Below are 16,094 nucleotides of genomic sequence, written 5' to 3'. Positions count from 1 at the left end.
TGGATACATCTACGGCAATTTACAATAATCCAAGGTTGCTTGCAATGTAATAATCTTTAATTTTTGTATCAGTAGTCTAAAAAACATTTAAGCATAGACTTTCTGGTTTATATGAATTTACCTTGAAAAACAAAAAGACATAAAGTTTTAACAATTACATAGGCCTATATGTATAGTTTTGGGCTAATCTTTTACATTTTTAGACTGCCTGTTAAGATGTTCCTTAAATTTACCTTAGATTTTTTTTTAATGGTCTTTTAAACCAAAGAGACACTAGTCGACAAAACTTCAAACGCACAACCCTGCCGTTACCTGTGGGTTTTCGATAACTTTTTGGCAAGATGCATAGATTGCACATACCATTGCCTACTTTTAACTCCTATTCGTTAGCCACACTGACTTGCTGGACTAACTATTAACATTTTTCATTAATTAGGATCCTTTTCAAACCCATGTACCAGTTTACAAATTTGTCGAATTATGGTAAAACGTAACGATTTGGCATGCCAACATGACCCCTGGTATATGCCACTTTATCTTTTATCTGATTTTTATTATGCAGCTAGACAACCACTTTAAAAAAAACATAGCCTACTTCAATTATGATTGGACCATTTTCTGACAAACATATGCATCACATATGGCTTTAACGAAGCCTTTTGTCATGGCTTTAGTTTGCTGGAGAAACACAACAAAACGCCGCATTGAAAGTACAGTAGAACTCGGTTAATCCGGGGTGAATTTTCTGAGACGTTTGTTTCTAGCCTATCGTTGTGTAGTTGGTGTAGGACGTCGACAAAAATCACCTTAATTTTGTGTTCAGTCATCTTTGTGACCTTATCATGATCCAAAAAGCACTGTAATACGTGTTTGTAACCCTACGCTCTGATCACCCAAAAAGCATTCGGCGAATGGACTGTCACGTCATACACGCAACAGTTACGGCGATTAGATCGATGTTGCAAAGTTTGTTTTAAAATAACCACTATTAAGAAGCCGTCGAAACCTGCAAAGCGCAAACCGGACCACACGCGACAAACGTGTGTGGTAAAAACTATGACCAAAACCACTTTCCACCAAACACGTGGGTGCCGATGTTTGCCGTAAATATTTGAAATTTTTTTTGTGAAGCGTTCCATGTCATTAAACAGCACTTCAATGTTATACACAGAAGTAAAGCCTTTCAGAGCCAAGTAATTTGCCAAAGGTTTTGAATATAAAATAAATTGGCATGTTTGCAATTGCGACAAAAAACTGCCACACAAACACCGATAAACCGTTGGGTACTAACTCGCACTGGAAGGAGATGGGTTTTAAAATGTCGCAATCGACTTTAGGCACATAATACCAGCTATGTTTAAAGGAAATTTTATTTCATTTAAATCAACAGGCTTAAATTTTGGGTCTTGATGCGATTAACTTGGGGTTTACCCATTTTCTCAACTGTACTATTTTGGTTTGGCATATTAAAATAAAGGATTTGCACGACCAAACAGTATTTCACAAAATTTTCATTTGATGCAAATCATCAATTTATTTCCAAATAACTCGTGAGCGGATGAACACGAGGAATAAAATAACCCGGTGCCTTCACAAGTTGTCGATTTGTAAGGATAATTTCTCTTTTCAAAGGATGGCACATAGTGACATTGAGGCATTTTACTTGACACAAACGAGGATTTGGATTAAAAGTTACGAGGTGAAAATTTTAGGTGGAAGATTATATACGGTCGGGTTTGGCATCCAACATCCTAGCCGCTTTTTTGTGGCACGTGAAAATGTACGTCCATGGCCACTTTCCACCCTAATCTGTTTTGGTAGTAATTCAAGTGTAATAATTATCAAATGTCAAACAAGTTAATTTCTTTGATATGCTGAAATAAACGCGAGCAACGCTGTTCGATTATGCGAAACGCTTTTACCAAAATGCTCTGCTTGACTCTGACGTATTTATACTGCATTGCACAAAAGACGCTTTTATTTTTTATTAATAGTCCCAAAGTTGAAAGGGGATAGATCGATCAGCAATGGATAGACTTCGAAATCCTTTACTTTCAAGCAAGCATGTAAAGTACTCTCCTCTAAAAATGTAAGTATATTGGAAGTACTCTGTTACTTATCGTTCCTCGGGTCATCAATGGATCAGACGTCACAATGCTGCAGGTAAAGATTGGCTAAAATTGTATTGGTTTAAATGGGAGTTCTTCAATAAAACGTTTGCAGTGCAGCAGTAAATCCCTTTTTTGGAAAACTTTCGTTTAAGTAAAGCAGAAATTGTCGAGGAATAAGTAACAAGCACAAAAAAACGAAAATTTACGTTTTGAAATTGAAGCGAAGAGCTTTTGAAATTGAAGTTAATTAGCATGTCTGGTGCTTGGCTTTGGTATATGTTTATACCGCCTTGTTACTATGAAAATCACAGCATATGAAACAAAAGACACTAAATCAAATAAAAAATGTTTTCTCCGAATTTTCAAAGTCAGTTTAAAAAGTCCTGAAAAGATATTAATATTTTTTGAAGACCTAGTTTTACAAACTAACAATAAAAACATGACAGATAAGTGTTACTGTCCATCTGCTGTCATTTTACTTTTGATTGAGACTTTGTCGCCGCACTGAAAGCATACACCGAAGCCAACCAGCTGCCAGATGTGCTAGTTGTCATTAATTCTTGACATTTTCTTTGCCAAAATGAAAATTTTCGCTTTTAGTGCTTGGCACTTATATTCTTCGACAATTTCTGCTTTGCCTGAATGAACAATTTTACCTAAAAAAAGAGTTACTGTTGCACTACATGCATTTTGTTGACCTAAACCAATGCATTTTCAATCAATCCTTACCTGCAGCGTTATGGTGTCAGACCAATGGATGATGTGCACTTTGAATCAAGAATAATTAACAGATAAACAAGAAAACAGTTTACTATATTATGTAAGTTTAACAACTTGTTGATGTGTTTCAACAGACCAGTTTTTTGATCTGTTTGTTTTCATACAAAATAAATAATATTATTTTCTATGAATGGGCAGCAATTCAACTACAGCATGATATGAATTTTGTGTGTAACCCTGATTGGAAAGAATGACACATGTTGGGTGATTTGAATGTTTGCAATTTTTTTGCCAATTTGCTGCAAAAAAACAATTAGCTAATGCATTAATGTACAGAAAGCCGGTTTGTCCTCGCAAAATCAACATTTGCTGAAAAAAAATCCTCTGCACAAATTGCAACTTTTTAATCTGGTGTGTAACCCAGAATTTTAAGGTTTTTTTCTAAATATGAAAAAGCTTCTTAAACGTTGATTTCATGTGGAAATTAGTTAGTAATTAACAAAATATTTGTAACTGAAATCTACCAAAACATATTTTTTTAAACCTATAAAACTTTAGGTTTTTGTAAATATTTTTTTATATCAGCCTAAACCTATTGTCACTTGACTTTTTGTGAAATAATATATCATATGCTATATCTCAGCATAAACAAGCAGCCTTTACTACTACAACAAAATTCATGTGAAAAGTTTACAAATCTACACAATGCTGTACACGATGAGCTGAACTGCAAGCTAATGTCACCAGGCTGAAAACCATAAAAAATGTTAACTCATTCAATTGTGTGTCAGGCATGCAAGTGGAGCATCAAATGACATTCCTTTGATGTCTATGGGCTCAACTTCAAATGCATTGGTTGATGACATAGATTATGAGATGTTGAACTCCAACCCCAGAAAACTGTGTTGCTGTTCTCCCTTGTTGTGCTGTAAACGGTAAACAAGAGTTTTGTTTAATAAGTTTAAATAAAGAACTGAACCAAAATCTGTCAATAAATAAATCAAACATACTATTACATCTTGTCACATTTCAGATGTTCAGCTTAGTGATCATGTAATGCTGTTATTATGTTAGCAGATGTTGCCAGTCAAAAACTGAGACTGGATCCCGAACAATATTGATTGGCCAAACACAAAATCATATTTATCCACAAAATTTAATTTGTAATCAGAAGTACAATGTTTTCACTTTCATTCCAAAGGTAAACTATAAAGATGTAGTTTTAAATTTTTAACTTCTTTTGAAACCTAATTAGGTACTGTACGACCAATTCAAGTTTTTCCTCAATCTTTATTTTCTGGTCATGGCATGTTCACAATTTATTCCTGCCTTAAAAATTGGATACTTGTACACTTACTGGGGGCCACTGGTAAGAAAGTTTGAATGGATATATTTTGCAGTTTACGAATACAAGCTAAAGTGTTACATAGCAGTCATAACACGTATTTTTTAACTTAAGCATGGTTGCCTATTAAAAAAAATTTAGTAAGCGTTATTAAAACATATTTATGTACAAGTGGCGAAGAAAAAGTCGCGCATAAATGTTGTATATTTCTTTATTTTGTTAATTCTTAGGGATTTGTCCTATTGGTTACCTTGTTGCGTGAAGCATTTGATGAAATAAAGCGGTATTGGAGAGACAAAGAAGTTAATTCTGCCTCATACCAGAAGATTTTTTCAGATGGAAGTTTAAAAACAGTGAGAAGCTCTGATATCAAAGTTTGTTTTTATTCTGATTCACTTGTGCAACTTTTTAAATATTTTTCATCACACTATGTACTAGGTTTCGGATCTATTATTTATCACAAAAAATCAAAGAGTTCCAGCTGATCTTGTACTTTTAAAGTCTTCAGAGAAAAATGGTTTGTAATATACAAAGTTAAACCATCAATGTTTCAGTGCTAATGTAAAGCATTTGACTCATAAGGAACATGCTTTATTCGCACTGACCAATTGGATGGGGAAACAGATTGGAAGTTGAAGGTGGCTGTAGCCCATACCCATAGTGCAGACTCCCATGAGGAGTTGTATCAGTGTGAAGGATCAATATTTGCTGAAAAACCTCACAATGACATACATAGCTTTATTGGAACATTTTCGATGGTAAAAAATGTTTTTCCTTTTTTTTCTAAAATAGTATTGCATGTGGTGTTTTTTTTATGTGTATTCTTTGTTATTGTTTGAATTAAGATGAGAAAAGATGGAACCCTTATAGAGGAACCGCTTTGTGTTGAAAACACTCTTTGGTCAAACACTGTGCTTGCATCTGGAAATATAGTTGGAACTGTTGTATACACAGGCCGTCATACCAGAAGTGCCATGAATACTTCCCAGCCTGAAACAAAGGTTAATCAAAGCTCCAAGCCACCTTCTGTTGCTAAACAGTTTTTTTGTATAGGTTGGGCTTTTGGATATTGAAATAAACTTCTTGACCAAAATTTTGTTTGGAGCTGTTTTGCTGTTGTCATTTGTACTAATTGCAATTAAGGTGAGACATTTGTGCCAATATCATCACTTACTACCATCCATAGAGCAGCTACCACAAACAATTTTTAACATTTATTTTTCACTGAATTCAATTGTTTTGACTCTTTACAGGGTTTTCAAGGACCTTGGTATCGCTACATGTTCCGATTTGTCATTCTTTTTTCTTACATAATTCCAATCAGCTTAAGAGTCAATTTAGATATGGGAAAAACTGTTTACAGTTGGTTTATACAAAGAGATAAAGACATTCCTGGAACGGTTGTTAGGTAAAATCTATTTCTGTTTAAAATTAGTTATTGTTGGATTGACAAACAGTTTTATCTTGATGCAATATATATTTATTGAAAATATAATTGAGTGAAAGCAGTTGTTTGGCTTTGCCAGCATTCATCTTTTTTGTTTGTACATAAAAACTTTCAAACATTTCAGTCCCCAATAGCAAATAAGTAAAGATTAAATAAACCTAACTAGGGCAGCATTCTGTTTTACCAGATATACAATTTTCATGCCTATTTTCTGTAACCTGTTACTGATGTATTTGTAACTGAATAAAACCCCAAGAAATGTAATACAGTGCTACAATAATTTTTTCTACTTGTCATATATTTTCTGCACCATACCAAATGTCTATATTTGGTATCTAAGAAGTTTACTGTGTGATCTATATGAATAAATGAATAAAAGGGTTATTAGTGCAATTCTAATGCGCAGCCGCAGACAAGGCCATAGGCGCCTAGTTTTCATTTTTCCAGGGGGGGGCGGCTATATTATGATGTCATAATTTGTTACTATGACGTCATCAAGTATCGAAAAACTGTGTTTGAATTTCAATGCATGAGGCGTATTAGCCAAACGGGCGGTGTTAACGATGAACACACAAGATCGGTCTACGACACAACCAATAAGAACCTGTTGGCATATTATACTGCGAGACTGATGTTGCAACAACCAATGTCAGCTACGCAAGCGAAACTAGGTCAACATATTTTTTGTGCGACGAGTAACATGGTGCGGACAGACGCGCGTAATAGCCTCGTTTTTTTTGGAAAAACCTGGGGGGGTCCTGCCCCCCCCCCCCCCGGACTAGGCGCCTATGGACAAGGCTACTGTTTCGACCTAATAGGTCTCATCAGAGCAGCTATGTGTGACTTACAACGATCTTGTCAGCTAAATAGCTGGCAAGACTTCCACTTTGTGGTGACTATACACCACCAGTTTGGATACCAAACTAGGTGTAACCTGGTGGAAACCAACCAAGTTGGAAACACCATGGCCAATCTAAAGATAAAACCAACAGTACCGTCAGCCTCCTTGCCCTTTTTTATGTGTGTTTTGTCATTTATGCCTCTAGGACAGTGGTTCCAAACTTTCACATACCAGTGCACTCATCTCATCCCTAATAAAATGTTTTGGCAACCACATAATTTAGACTGTTTTGGAGATATTGTATTTATACTATTGACTGTTTGCTTAACTTTTAAGATAATTCATTTTTTTCAATCAGTGCAACAGGTCACACAGTTAGTTATAGATAAAAAAAATTTCAAAGCCTTTTAAATAAATCTGCAATGACCAACAACATTAAAATTACACTCTACTCAGAAACCTCTGTCCAAGAGATCAGTCTCCCATGTCTAAATTTGTGTTAAAAACAAAATTAATTTTGAAGAATGTGGCTGAAAGAGATGTGGGCGCTTTAGCTCAATTTGGTTAAGATTTTTAAAGATCATAATATCCTCAGTTGCTCTTTCACAATTTTTGTGTGGTTGCACTTGTAGATCTAGTACAATACCTGAAGAGCTTGGCCGAATCAACTACTTACTAAGTGATAAAACTGGAACATTAACACAAAATGAAATGGTATTTAAAAGGCTTCATATTGGAACAGTCGCATATGGTGTTGAAACAATGGATGAGGTAAATAAGCTTTGCTGCATGTAAAATCAGTTTATTATTTATTTTATATAGGTGCATAATTGTTTGTTAAATTTACTCAGGTTAAAATGCATTTAAAGCATGTTCATACTTTGCCTCATGGAAGAGCAACTCAAAATAGTGATGTGATGAAGAAAGATACTTTGTTTTCCAAAACACGAAAAAGCTCACAAATGAAAACAACTGAAGCAGTGAAAGGTTAAAATTTATATCTGGTAGAAAGAGATTTGTTGAAAAAGTTAGGGAACTAATCTATACATAACCACTGAAGTATATTCTGTACTTATGAGGATTGTTTAACTGGCAAGTTGACAACATGATCTTATTCTTATTACCAATTGATTTTGCAGCTAACTTTTTGTGCATAAACTTCAATCTTGTGTGGTGTGTAATAACCATAACATTGCCAACTACCTCGTGTAATATAACTGATTCCACTTAAAATTTTCTGTCATTCTTGTCATGACAATAAACATTTGGAGTATACAAGTAGGTTGGGCTTCTGTCTTCTACAATAAGATCTATTCATTTCCTTGAAGCAATCTAATTTTCAATGAAAATACTAGCATTTCATAATTTTTTCTTCTGTTTTACGTAGCTATAGCAGTTTGCCATAATGTAACACCTGTGTATGAAGATGGGCCTGAGAACAATGACAAAGTCTATCAAGCTTCCAGTCCTGACGAGGCAAGATAAAACATAACAGTGCACTTAGCACTAAACAATAGTTATCTAAATTAAATGTTTTATTTATTTCATGGAAAGTCTCACCTCTTTAAGAGTGGGATGTTTTTAATCTAGATATATTTTGATTGGTGCATACTGGTACTGAACAATTTCCTGTGATTATACCTGGCCTATCTTACAGTCCTTGCATTACATTTTAGTTTGGCACAAAAACTATTGCAATAAATGTGCATTGTGTCCCAGCTTTAACAGAGGTAGGCAAACGTTTTGAATCTGGGGAAGGAGTTCGCAAGAAATTTAGATTGGGCCTCCACCAGTAAACAGATAATGTTGACACCATGGTAAAACTAATATATTTAAAATCATCAACATTTAAAATCTGTAACTGTTTTAAATAACAAATCAGCATGCATTAAAATGACATTCAACTGCAGTATATAACTATCCTTAAGCAACACTACTTTTAGACAAACATCTAGGCCTATTAAACAACCCAATTAATGTATGTGATATAAAACAATGATTAGTGTCCCAGCTACATGTTGTCTGGTACATGAAAAAGGTAGGGTTGATAATCCAAAACTCAAAAGTCGTTGTGTCAGATAAAAATCAATAGCCTATAAGTTTGTAATGGCATCTTAGATAAAAAATCACATGCATGTTTAAGAAAAAAATGTCACCCTTAGTTAAAAAAAATCAATACACAGTTTTGTGAATTTCAATTTGGGGGCAAAATTTAGTGATGCATTAGGAGCAACTGTACAAGATTGAGAAACTAATTATAATTACTCTTTTGTGATTGACTTTTAACCTGCATTTTGTTTGAAGTAATCTAATAACGCTGCCCAACAAAACGTAATATTGTAGATTGTTGGATTTATTTTCCTTTTAGCTGTTAAAATTACATTACTATATTTTTGTGACACAACATTTTCTGGATAAATGCTACAAATATTACGTAGTACCTCATATTAATATTTTGTGATGCCAGCACTGTAAACAAACAAGTTTTTGTGCAATGTTTTAGATAGCACTTGTTAAATGGACAGAGTCAGTTGGTTTGTCACTACACCATAGAGATCTACACACCATTCAACTCAAATCATGTGGTGATGACCTTGTAGAGTTCACAATTCTGCAGGTCCAAAAATGAATTTTAATTTACATGAGACTAAAGAACATACTTTTAACAGATCTTTCCATTTACATCTGAAAGCAAGCGTATGGGTATTATTGTAAAAGAACAAAGTACTGAGCAAATAATATTCTACCTAAAAGGTGCCGACACTGTGATGACTTCTATTGTCCAGTTCAATGATTGGTTGAACGAAGAGGTGCTCAATGATTTGTTAAATGAAGAATTAATGGTTATTGCAAAATTTGTATTTCATTTTAGTGTGAAAATATGGCTCGAGAAGGGTTGCGAACTCTCGTTGTTGCCAAGAAGAATATTACTTCAGCTTACAAGGAATTTGAAGTATGTATTAAAGTTTAAACAATATTACACTAAAATAACAACAAAATATTAAAACATTAAGGTGATCCTGTTCTATAATTCTTTAAACACAAAATCTGGTGTTCACCAGAGTCAACCAATTTATATGCTTAAAGTCATAAAAAAGTGTTGATGGTGACATTGATATAGTTTTCAGTATCAAAATCCTTAGCTTGTCAAACTGATATATTAAAATACCTATAATTTGCACCGTGTAAATGTGATATTATTTTGTAGAGAAGGTATAACCAGGCAAAATTGAGTGTTAACGACCGAACAAGCAATGTTAATTCGGTTGTGGAAGGTTTGGAAAGAGGTATGGAGTTACTTTGTGTCACTGGTGTTGAAGATAAGTTACAGGCAGGTGTTCGGCCAACTTTGGAGTTGCTTTGTAATGCTGGAATCAAGGTGGGTTGCAAAAAAAAACTCAGGTGTATCTTGTCAACGATTGACTTTTCATTCATAAGGTATGGATGCTTACTGGGGACAAACTTGAAACGGCAACTTGCATTGCAAAAAGTTCTTGCCTTGTATCAAGAGACCAAGAGATTTATGCTTTTCAAAAGGTTAATTACCATTCAGAACAATTTCTTGCAAACTAATTTGTTGTAATAACAGGTTGCAAGTCGAACAGAAACACACTTGGAATTAAATTCGTTTCGAAGACAGGCTCAAAATGCTGCTTTAGTTATTCAAGGGTCATCTTTAGAGCTTTGTCTGCAATATTATTCTGTGGAATTTGTTGAATTAGCCTGTCAATGTCCTGCAGTGGTTGTGTGTCGTTGTTCACCAACTCAAAAAGCTCAGATTGTAAAACTGCTTCGCAATCACACAACAAAGCGAGTTTGTGCAATTGGTAAAACCATGTGAAAGGTTTGTTAAAATACATTCTCATGTTAATGGTGTCAATTGCATGTTAAAGGTGATGGTGGGAACGATGTAAGCATGATTCAAGCTGCAGATTGTGGCATTGGTATAGTAGGCAAGGTAGTTATTAGCATGTTTCTTATTATATTCATTATTGATTTTGTAATGTAATTTAGGAGGGAAAACAAGCATCTCTTGCAGCTGACTTTTCTATCACTCAATTTTCCCATCTTGGAAGGCTTTTAATGATTCATGGAAGAAATAGTTACAAAAGGTCGGCAGCTTTAAGTCAGTTTATAATTCACAGAGGACTTATAATTTCAGTAATGCAGGTAAGGTTTGTTAATGAAGTTAAAATAGAAGTATTTTGTGTACTTTCTTTTGCAGGCTGTTTTTTCTTCAATTTTCTTTTTTTCATCTGTGTCTTTGTATCAAGGCTTTTTAATGGTTGGGTGAGTGAAAAACTGTTTCTTTTCAACAAAAATTCATTAGATTTTTAAATAACAGGTACACGACAGTTTTCACAATGTTTCCAGTGTTTTCATTGGTTCTTGATCAGGATGTCAAGTCGAGTGTGGCTTTGAGATTTCCAGAATTGTACCAGGAATTACACAAGGTATTAAAAACAAAACAAAGTAATTTTTTGGTAATATATGCTTTTTAGGGCCGGTCCTTGTCACTCAAAACATTTCTACTCTGGGTACTAATTAGCATTTACCAAGGTAAACTAATCATGTGATGTAATCTGCAATAATTAAACTTATTTAAAAGACATAAAGATACTGTTTTCACAGGTGGAATAATTATGTATGTTGCCCTGTTGCTATTTGATAGTGATTTCATTCATATTGTCAGTATATCTTTTACTTCCCTCATTTTAACTGAGCTACTTATGGTGGCTTTGACAATTCGCTCATGGCATTGGCTCATGTTTATCAGTGAAGCTTTGAGCTTGGGAATTTATGTTGCATCATTAGCGGCACTCAAAGGATTCTTTGGTAAATGCATACACAATTATGAATTGCTTTTTTGTCAACAGTTTTTTTTTCATTTTTTAACAGATCCAAAGTTTCTGACCAGCACTGGTTTCATTTGGAGGGTGTCAGTCATAACTAGTTTAAGCTGCCTTCCTCTTGCAATAGTCAAATATGCAAAACGAAAATTATCTCCACCTAGCTACTCGAAACTAGAAGAATAAGAAATTACACTCTAAAAGCGGTTACATTGTTTAAACTTGTGCAAAACTTTTATTTTTTAAAACTGTTTTCTTCAAGAGGATGTAAAAAATATTTTTTATTATTTTGTTTGCTTTGGTACAACCGAATTTTTGAAAACCAGGAGTTCAGTAAAAAGGACTGCAAAACACTGTTAAAAGACATGGATTGTGGAGAAAAATAGTCAGATTTTGCCCATACGGTTCACACACGACAAATGTTGATATTATGTATCCTAAATCTTCCTACTTTCCTCTATTGACTTTGCTTTAGTGAAGTTACAGATTTTTATGTTTGAAGCAGATATTGTCTCATCTAAACTTCCCATGCAGCCTATTCGATACATCCTATCTAGTAAGTTATACATTTGGTCTTCAAACCAATACACAAGTGTTTTAAGCTGTATTTTGAGTATGGCGTGTGAACTTAGGCCGAGGAGGGGTTTTGTTAAATGTTTATTTGAATTTAGCAATGCAACTACACAATTTTGGAGTAAAGTTAAATACCTTCAAAAGAAAGGCTGTATGGGTTTTGTTGGGTCACCGTTTGTGCAAGGCTAACAGCACAAAATATGTATTGTCCTGCATGAGGAGACTGCATATGGAAAAATGGTTTGTCTTTAAGAGCAAGTTATTCTGAAGCAAACAACAATGCGTAATTGTTTTAATTCGTTTCATCACACACAAAATTAGGCGTCAATTTTTTTCTGCAACTCAAAAAAAGGGGGGGTGGCGGTTTGTTCGGCATCTATCTATGGGAGTCAGCCAGTGGCGTATGGTTGGCCATCGGTGTCATAATTCGTCATATTGTACGCGTACCTTAGATAACGTGCGTATGCCTTATTAACGAACGTACGTACACGTTTTTTAAAGCCTGGCCAACAGTGACATAATCTTAGGTAAAATTACTTGTGAGTTGTGATCGTACTTTTTTCATTTCAAACAACAAATAGTTAGCTTCAACTCACAGCTTATGGGCGTCGATATGCTCTTGTTTTCTGCTTTCACTTTTTCAATATCACTCGCGTGTCCATGTAGTGCAGCGTTTCTCAAACTTTTTTTCTGTACCTTCCCCCAAACACCTTGGTCAATTAACAACGCCCAACAGAACAGACAAAATACAAAAACATAACAAATTTATTTGTTGCTTGCCAATTAAGTTCGTTGTGACGTCAAAATCGATAACTTCTAGTTTAGCATGCGAGAAAAACCCATTTTAAAGGAGCATAAATTATACAAAGATTGCTTGGTTGATTTTACCCTTCACAAGTTTAGCGTTCGTATTCATCCGCGCATGCGTCTTTAGGACGACATGCTTGTAGGGTGAAAGGAAATTGTACTGTTGATCAAACTTTGTTATGTTAACTAATTTGATCCTGTTTCTATTTGAATAAGGCATATTAATGTAAAAATGTGTCGATGCTTATTGAATATTTGGAACGTTGATGAAGCCACTAGCCACAGGCTAGTAAGTACCTGGATCCCACACAGTTGGTATGTTCAGTTATACATACGTTTTGAACTTGTGATGTGCCCGACGTGATTTGCGAGTCTTAAATCTTTTTCATGTGAACGATTAACTAAGATACAATTGTTAACTGTGCTGGGAGGCATATCTGCCTTGTGCATTGTTTTAATATTCTACTGTGATGTAGCAATATGCTATTATGAATGTTGTGGTTGCAGAAAACCGCTACGCTCAAAATAAACAAGACGGCCATTCGGACCAGGAGTGGGCTGTTGTGGTGGAGAATTGGGTGGGCGCGTTTGCTTAGTGGGACGAACGGCGCAGGACCAGGCTGCGCACAAGCGGTCGTAACATTAAAGTTTGGACAACGTTCCTACTCGGACAACTACGGAGCAACGTGTCGATAGAGGTTGCAAGATGGTTCAATCAATTTAGTTGATCGTCTTAACTTGGTATATCAAGATGCTGATAAAATAATGATGGACTCCTCGAATGTGCAAAAGTTAAAGGAGGTAACTTCGGCTATCGACCTTTTGTATGACGAATGTGTCGACAAACATGCAATACGTTTGAACTCGGTAAAAAAGGAAAGGGACAAAAGAAAAATTAACGTTGCACTTTAAAGTTTACGAAGTGGCAAACAAGAGTTTGATGTACTTGTAATGAATGGATGGAGCAAGTAATGCGTCCAAGGCCAACTGAACGTGACAACAAGGCATTGTCTGTCAGCGATTTTGGTTCAAAAAGCAAAGCTAGTTCACGAGTAAGCTCGAGCTCGAGTTGCAGGCGTACTGAAGCTCTTGTAAGAAAAGAGGTTGCGCTTTTGGAAAAGGAGTTTCTGCAAAAGAAGATGGAAGCCGAGAGTAAACTTCAGAAAAAGATGGAAGCTGAAAATGAGATAAAAATTCTTGAAGCTGATCATAAAGTAAGGGCTGCCACAATGGAAGCTGAAATGTGGAAACGAAAGTCATTATCGGGATCGTGCTTTGATGGATTTTCTCCGGAGAATCGGAACGTTGAGTTTTCCCCGCCCTCTACACAGGCCAAACCGCCGGAAATAAAAGAGGAAAATCAAGCGTTTGAGTCCGACGATGTCAACGACAGTAACGACAAGGTGAAGGTGGTAATGGACAATCCAACCTCTTCATGCAGTGAACCTAAATCAAAACCGGATGTGACAAATCATGAGCCGGAGGTGAGTGACTTGTACCGTGTTGCTGCTGCGCTAAAGGCAGGAATGGACCTTCCCAGACCGGAATTGTTGTATTTCGAAGGTGATCCACTAACGTATACGCGTTTCATAATAAGCTTTGACGAAAATATTGGTCGTCGCGTAGACAGTGACAGCGCAAAGCTGAACTACCTGATTCAGTACTGTCGTAAGAAAGCGTATGACATGATCTCCTTTTGTATTGGTTTGGAACCTACGTATGGTTACAGAAAGGCCCGAGAGTTGCTATACGAACGGTACGGTCGTCCTCTAGTAATCGCACGTGCGTACGTGGAAAAGTTAGGTCATTGGCCTTACCTGAGATCCGATAATGCCGACGAATTGTCAGAACTTGCACAAGCCTTAGAGGAGTGTTTGGGGACTCTGACTCATCTGGGATACTTTGCAGACATCAACAACTTTGAAAATATGTTGAACATAGTAAAGCGGTTGCCGTTCACAATGCAGGGCCGATGGCGTAGACACGCAGCCGGCATTGAAAGAAGTGGAGAAGAGCCTCGTTTCTGTCACCTCGTTGAGTTTGTTAAGAATGAAGCTCATATTGGGAACACGATGCTCTGTGCAGCAAATCGCACGACCTTGCGAATTGTGTCTTATTTAAACGAAAAATTTTCGTTGAGCGAAGGAAGTTTTTTCATCAAGCTCGGTTGTGTGATATTTGTTTTATGAAATGCCATATAGAAAGAACTTGTAGTTTGCCAAGTTCTTGTGCGATCAGCGGATGTCGCGGAAAACATCACAATCTTCTGCACTGGACGGAATGGAAGACGTCTTCAACTGCGCCTGTATGCGAAGCATCTACGCAGTCTTCAGTGGAGACAACGTCATCGTCAAGTGCAACTGTCAGTTGGACTTGTATGAGCACTCATGCGGAAAGCGTGTAACTCAATATTGTTCCGGTAAAGGTTACGGGCAGTAATGGTAGGGAGCTCGAAACGTACGCCTTTTTGGATCAAGGATCGACTACAACCTTGTGTGATGAAAAGCCGACCAAGCAGCTGGACGTCGTGGGGAAGAATACAACGTACTCCTTGACTACAGTAAGTGATAGGTCACAGAAAAGGGAGGGTTTGGCCGTCAATCTGACAGTAGCGTCGAGTGATGGAAAGGAATCCGTACAATTGCATGACGTTTTGAGTGTAAGCAGTTTGCCGGTTTCTCCGAACAAAGTCCCAGAAAATCGCTTTGGCAGTGGCCTCATTTACGTGATGTGGAGTTGGGGAAGTAATGCTGCTGATTGGAGCCAACGTTCCCGAGGTGTTCTGGATCAACGATGAAAGAAGAGGCGGACGAAAGGAGCCAAGTGCCGTGCGTTCTATGCTTGGTTGGTCACTTGTGGGTCCGTGCCGTGGTCGTGGTTCAGGTGATTCACAGGTATGTGTGAATTTTGTAAACTCGCAGGACGAAATGTTGCACCAACAAATAAAGTGCATGTGGGATAGCGACTTCGGTCCTACCGCGCTGTCACCTGGAACGACACTGTCGAAAGAAGACAGGTATGCATTGAAACAGATGGAAGGCTCAGTCAAGCACCATGATGGACATCATCAACTGCGATTGCCATGGAGGCCAGGTGCTCCAAACCTACAGAATAACCGTTCTATGGCAATAAAGCGTTTGTCATATACTTAAAACGGCGATTGGAAAATAATTCACAGCTGCATGGAAAGTACAAGCAAACGTCGGATACCTACCTGAAGGAGGGATATGCCAGGCGTTTAAAGAGCGACGACAAGAATCCGGAGGATGGCGCTGTTTGGTACCTGCCGCATCATCCAGTGACACACCCGCAGAAACCAGGAAAGGTGAGGGTTGTCTTTGATTGTGCCGCCAGATTTCAGAATACGTCGCTAAACGATCAGCTTTTACAAGGCCCAGAT

General features: G+C 36.7%; 1 protein-coding gene across 3 annotated transcripts; it reads left to right on the top strand.

Moving 5' to 3' along the window:
• Positions 1-1,956: 1,956 nt before the first annotated feature.
• Positions 1,957-11,919, top strand: LOC145909063 (putative phospholipid-transporting ATPase IIA). 3 transcript variants are annotated; one of them, XM_082996399.1, is made up of 26 exons: positions 1,957-2,089; positions 3,623-3,766; positions 3,906-4,032; positions 4,087-4,200; positions 4,407-4,550; positions 4,615-4,693; positions 4,759-4,934; positions 5,022-5,177; positions 5,230-5,319; positions 5,430-5,584; positions 7,097-7,235; positions 7,316-7,451; positions 7,852-7,940; positions 8,968-9,081; positions 9,134-9,274; positions 9,337-9,417; positions 9,673-9,843; positions 9,903-10,001; positions 10,054-10,291; positions 10,358-10,422; positions 10,479-10,634; positions 10,690-10,754; positions 10,810-10,918; positions 10,967-11,024; positions 11,097-11,300; positions 11,364-11,919. In XM_082996399.1, the coding sequence occupies exons 1-26, from the start codon at positions 2,028-2,030 to the stop codon at positions 11,498-11,500; spliced, it is 3,249 nt and encodes a 1,082-aa protein (XP_082852525.1). In that variant the 5' UTR covers positions 1,957-2,027; the 3' UTR covers positions 11,501-11,919. The 3 variants fall into 3 exon arrangements, with proteins under 3 accessions (XP_082852525.1, XP_082852519.1, XP_082852514.1); XM_082996393.1 differs by having other exon boundaries at positions 3,909-4,032; positions 11,097-11,919; XM_082996388.1 differs by having other exon boundaries at positions 11,097-11,919.
• Positions 11,920-16,094: the final 4,175 nt, after the last annotated feature.

This window comes from Ascidia mentula, chromosome 1 (genome assembly GCF_947561715.1).
Source record: "Ascidia mentula chromosome 1, kaAscMent1.1, whole genome shotgun sequence".
NCBI lineage: Eukaryota > Metazoa > Chordata > Ascidiacea > Phlebobranchia > Ascidiidae > Ascidia > Ascidia mentula.
This window is presented reverse-complemented; position numbering and strand designations above follow the sequence as displayed.

What these genes read in the sequence shown, in the direction of transcription:
- LOC145909063 (XM_082996388.1), top strand. Translation starts at nt 2,028, where the DNA reads ATGGATAGACTTCGAAATCCTTTACTTTCAAGCAAGCATGTAAAGTAC. An exon ending in TAGAGTTCACAATTCTGCAG is followed by an intron (nt 9,082 to 9,133) that starts GTCCAAAAATGA and finishes TACTTTTAACAG; the next exon opens with ATCTTTCCATTTACATCTGA. An exon ending in TTTGTAATGCTGGAATCAAG is followed by an intron (nt 9,844 to 9,902) that starts GTGGGTTGCAAA and finishes TTCATTCATAAG; the next exon opens with GTATGGATGCTTACTGGGGA.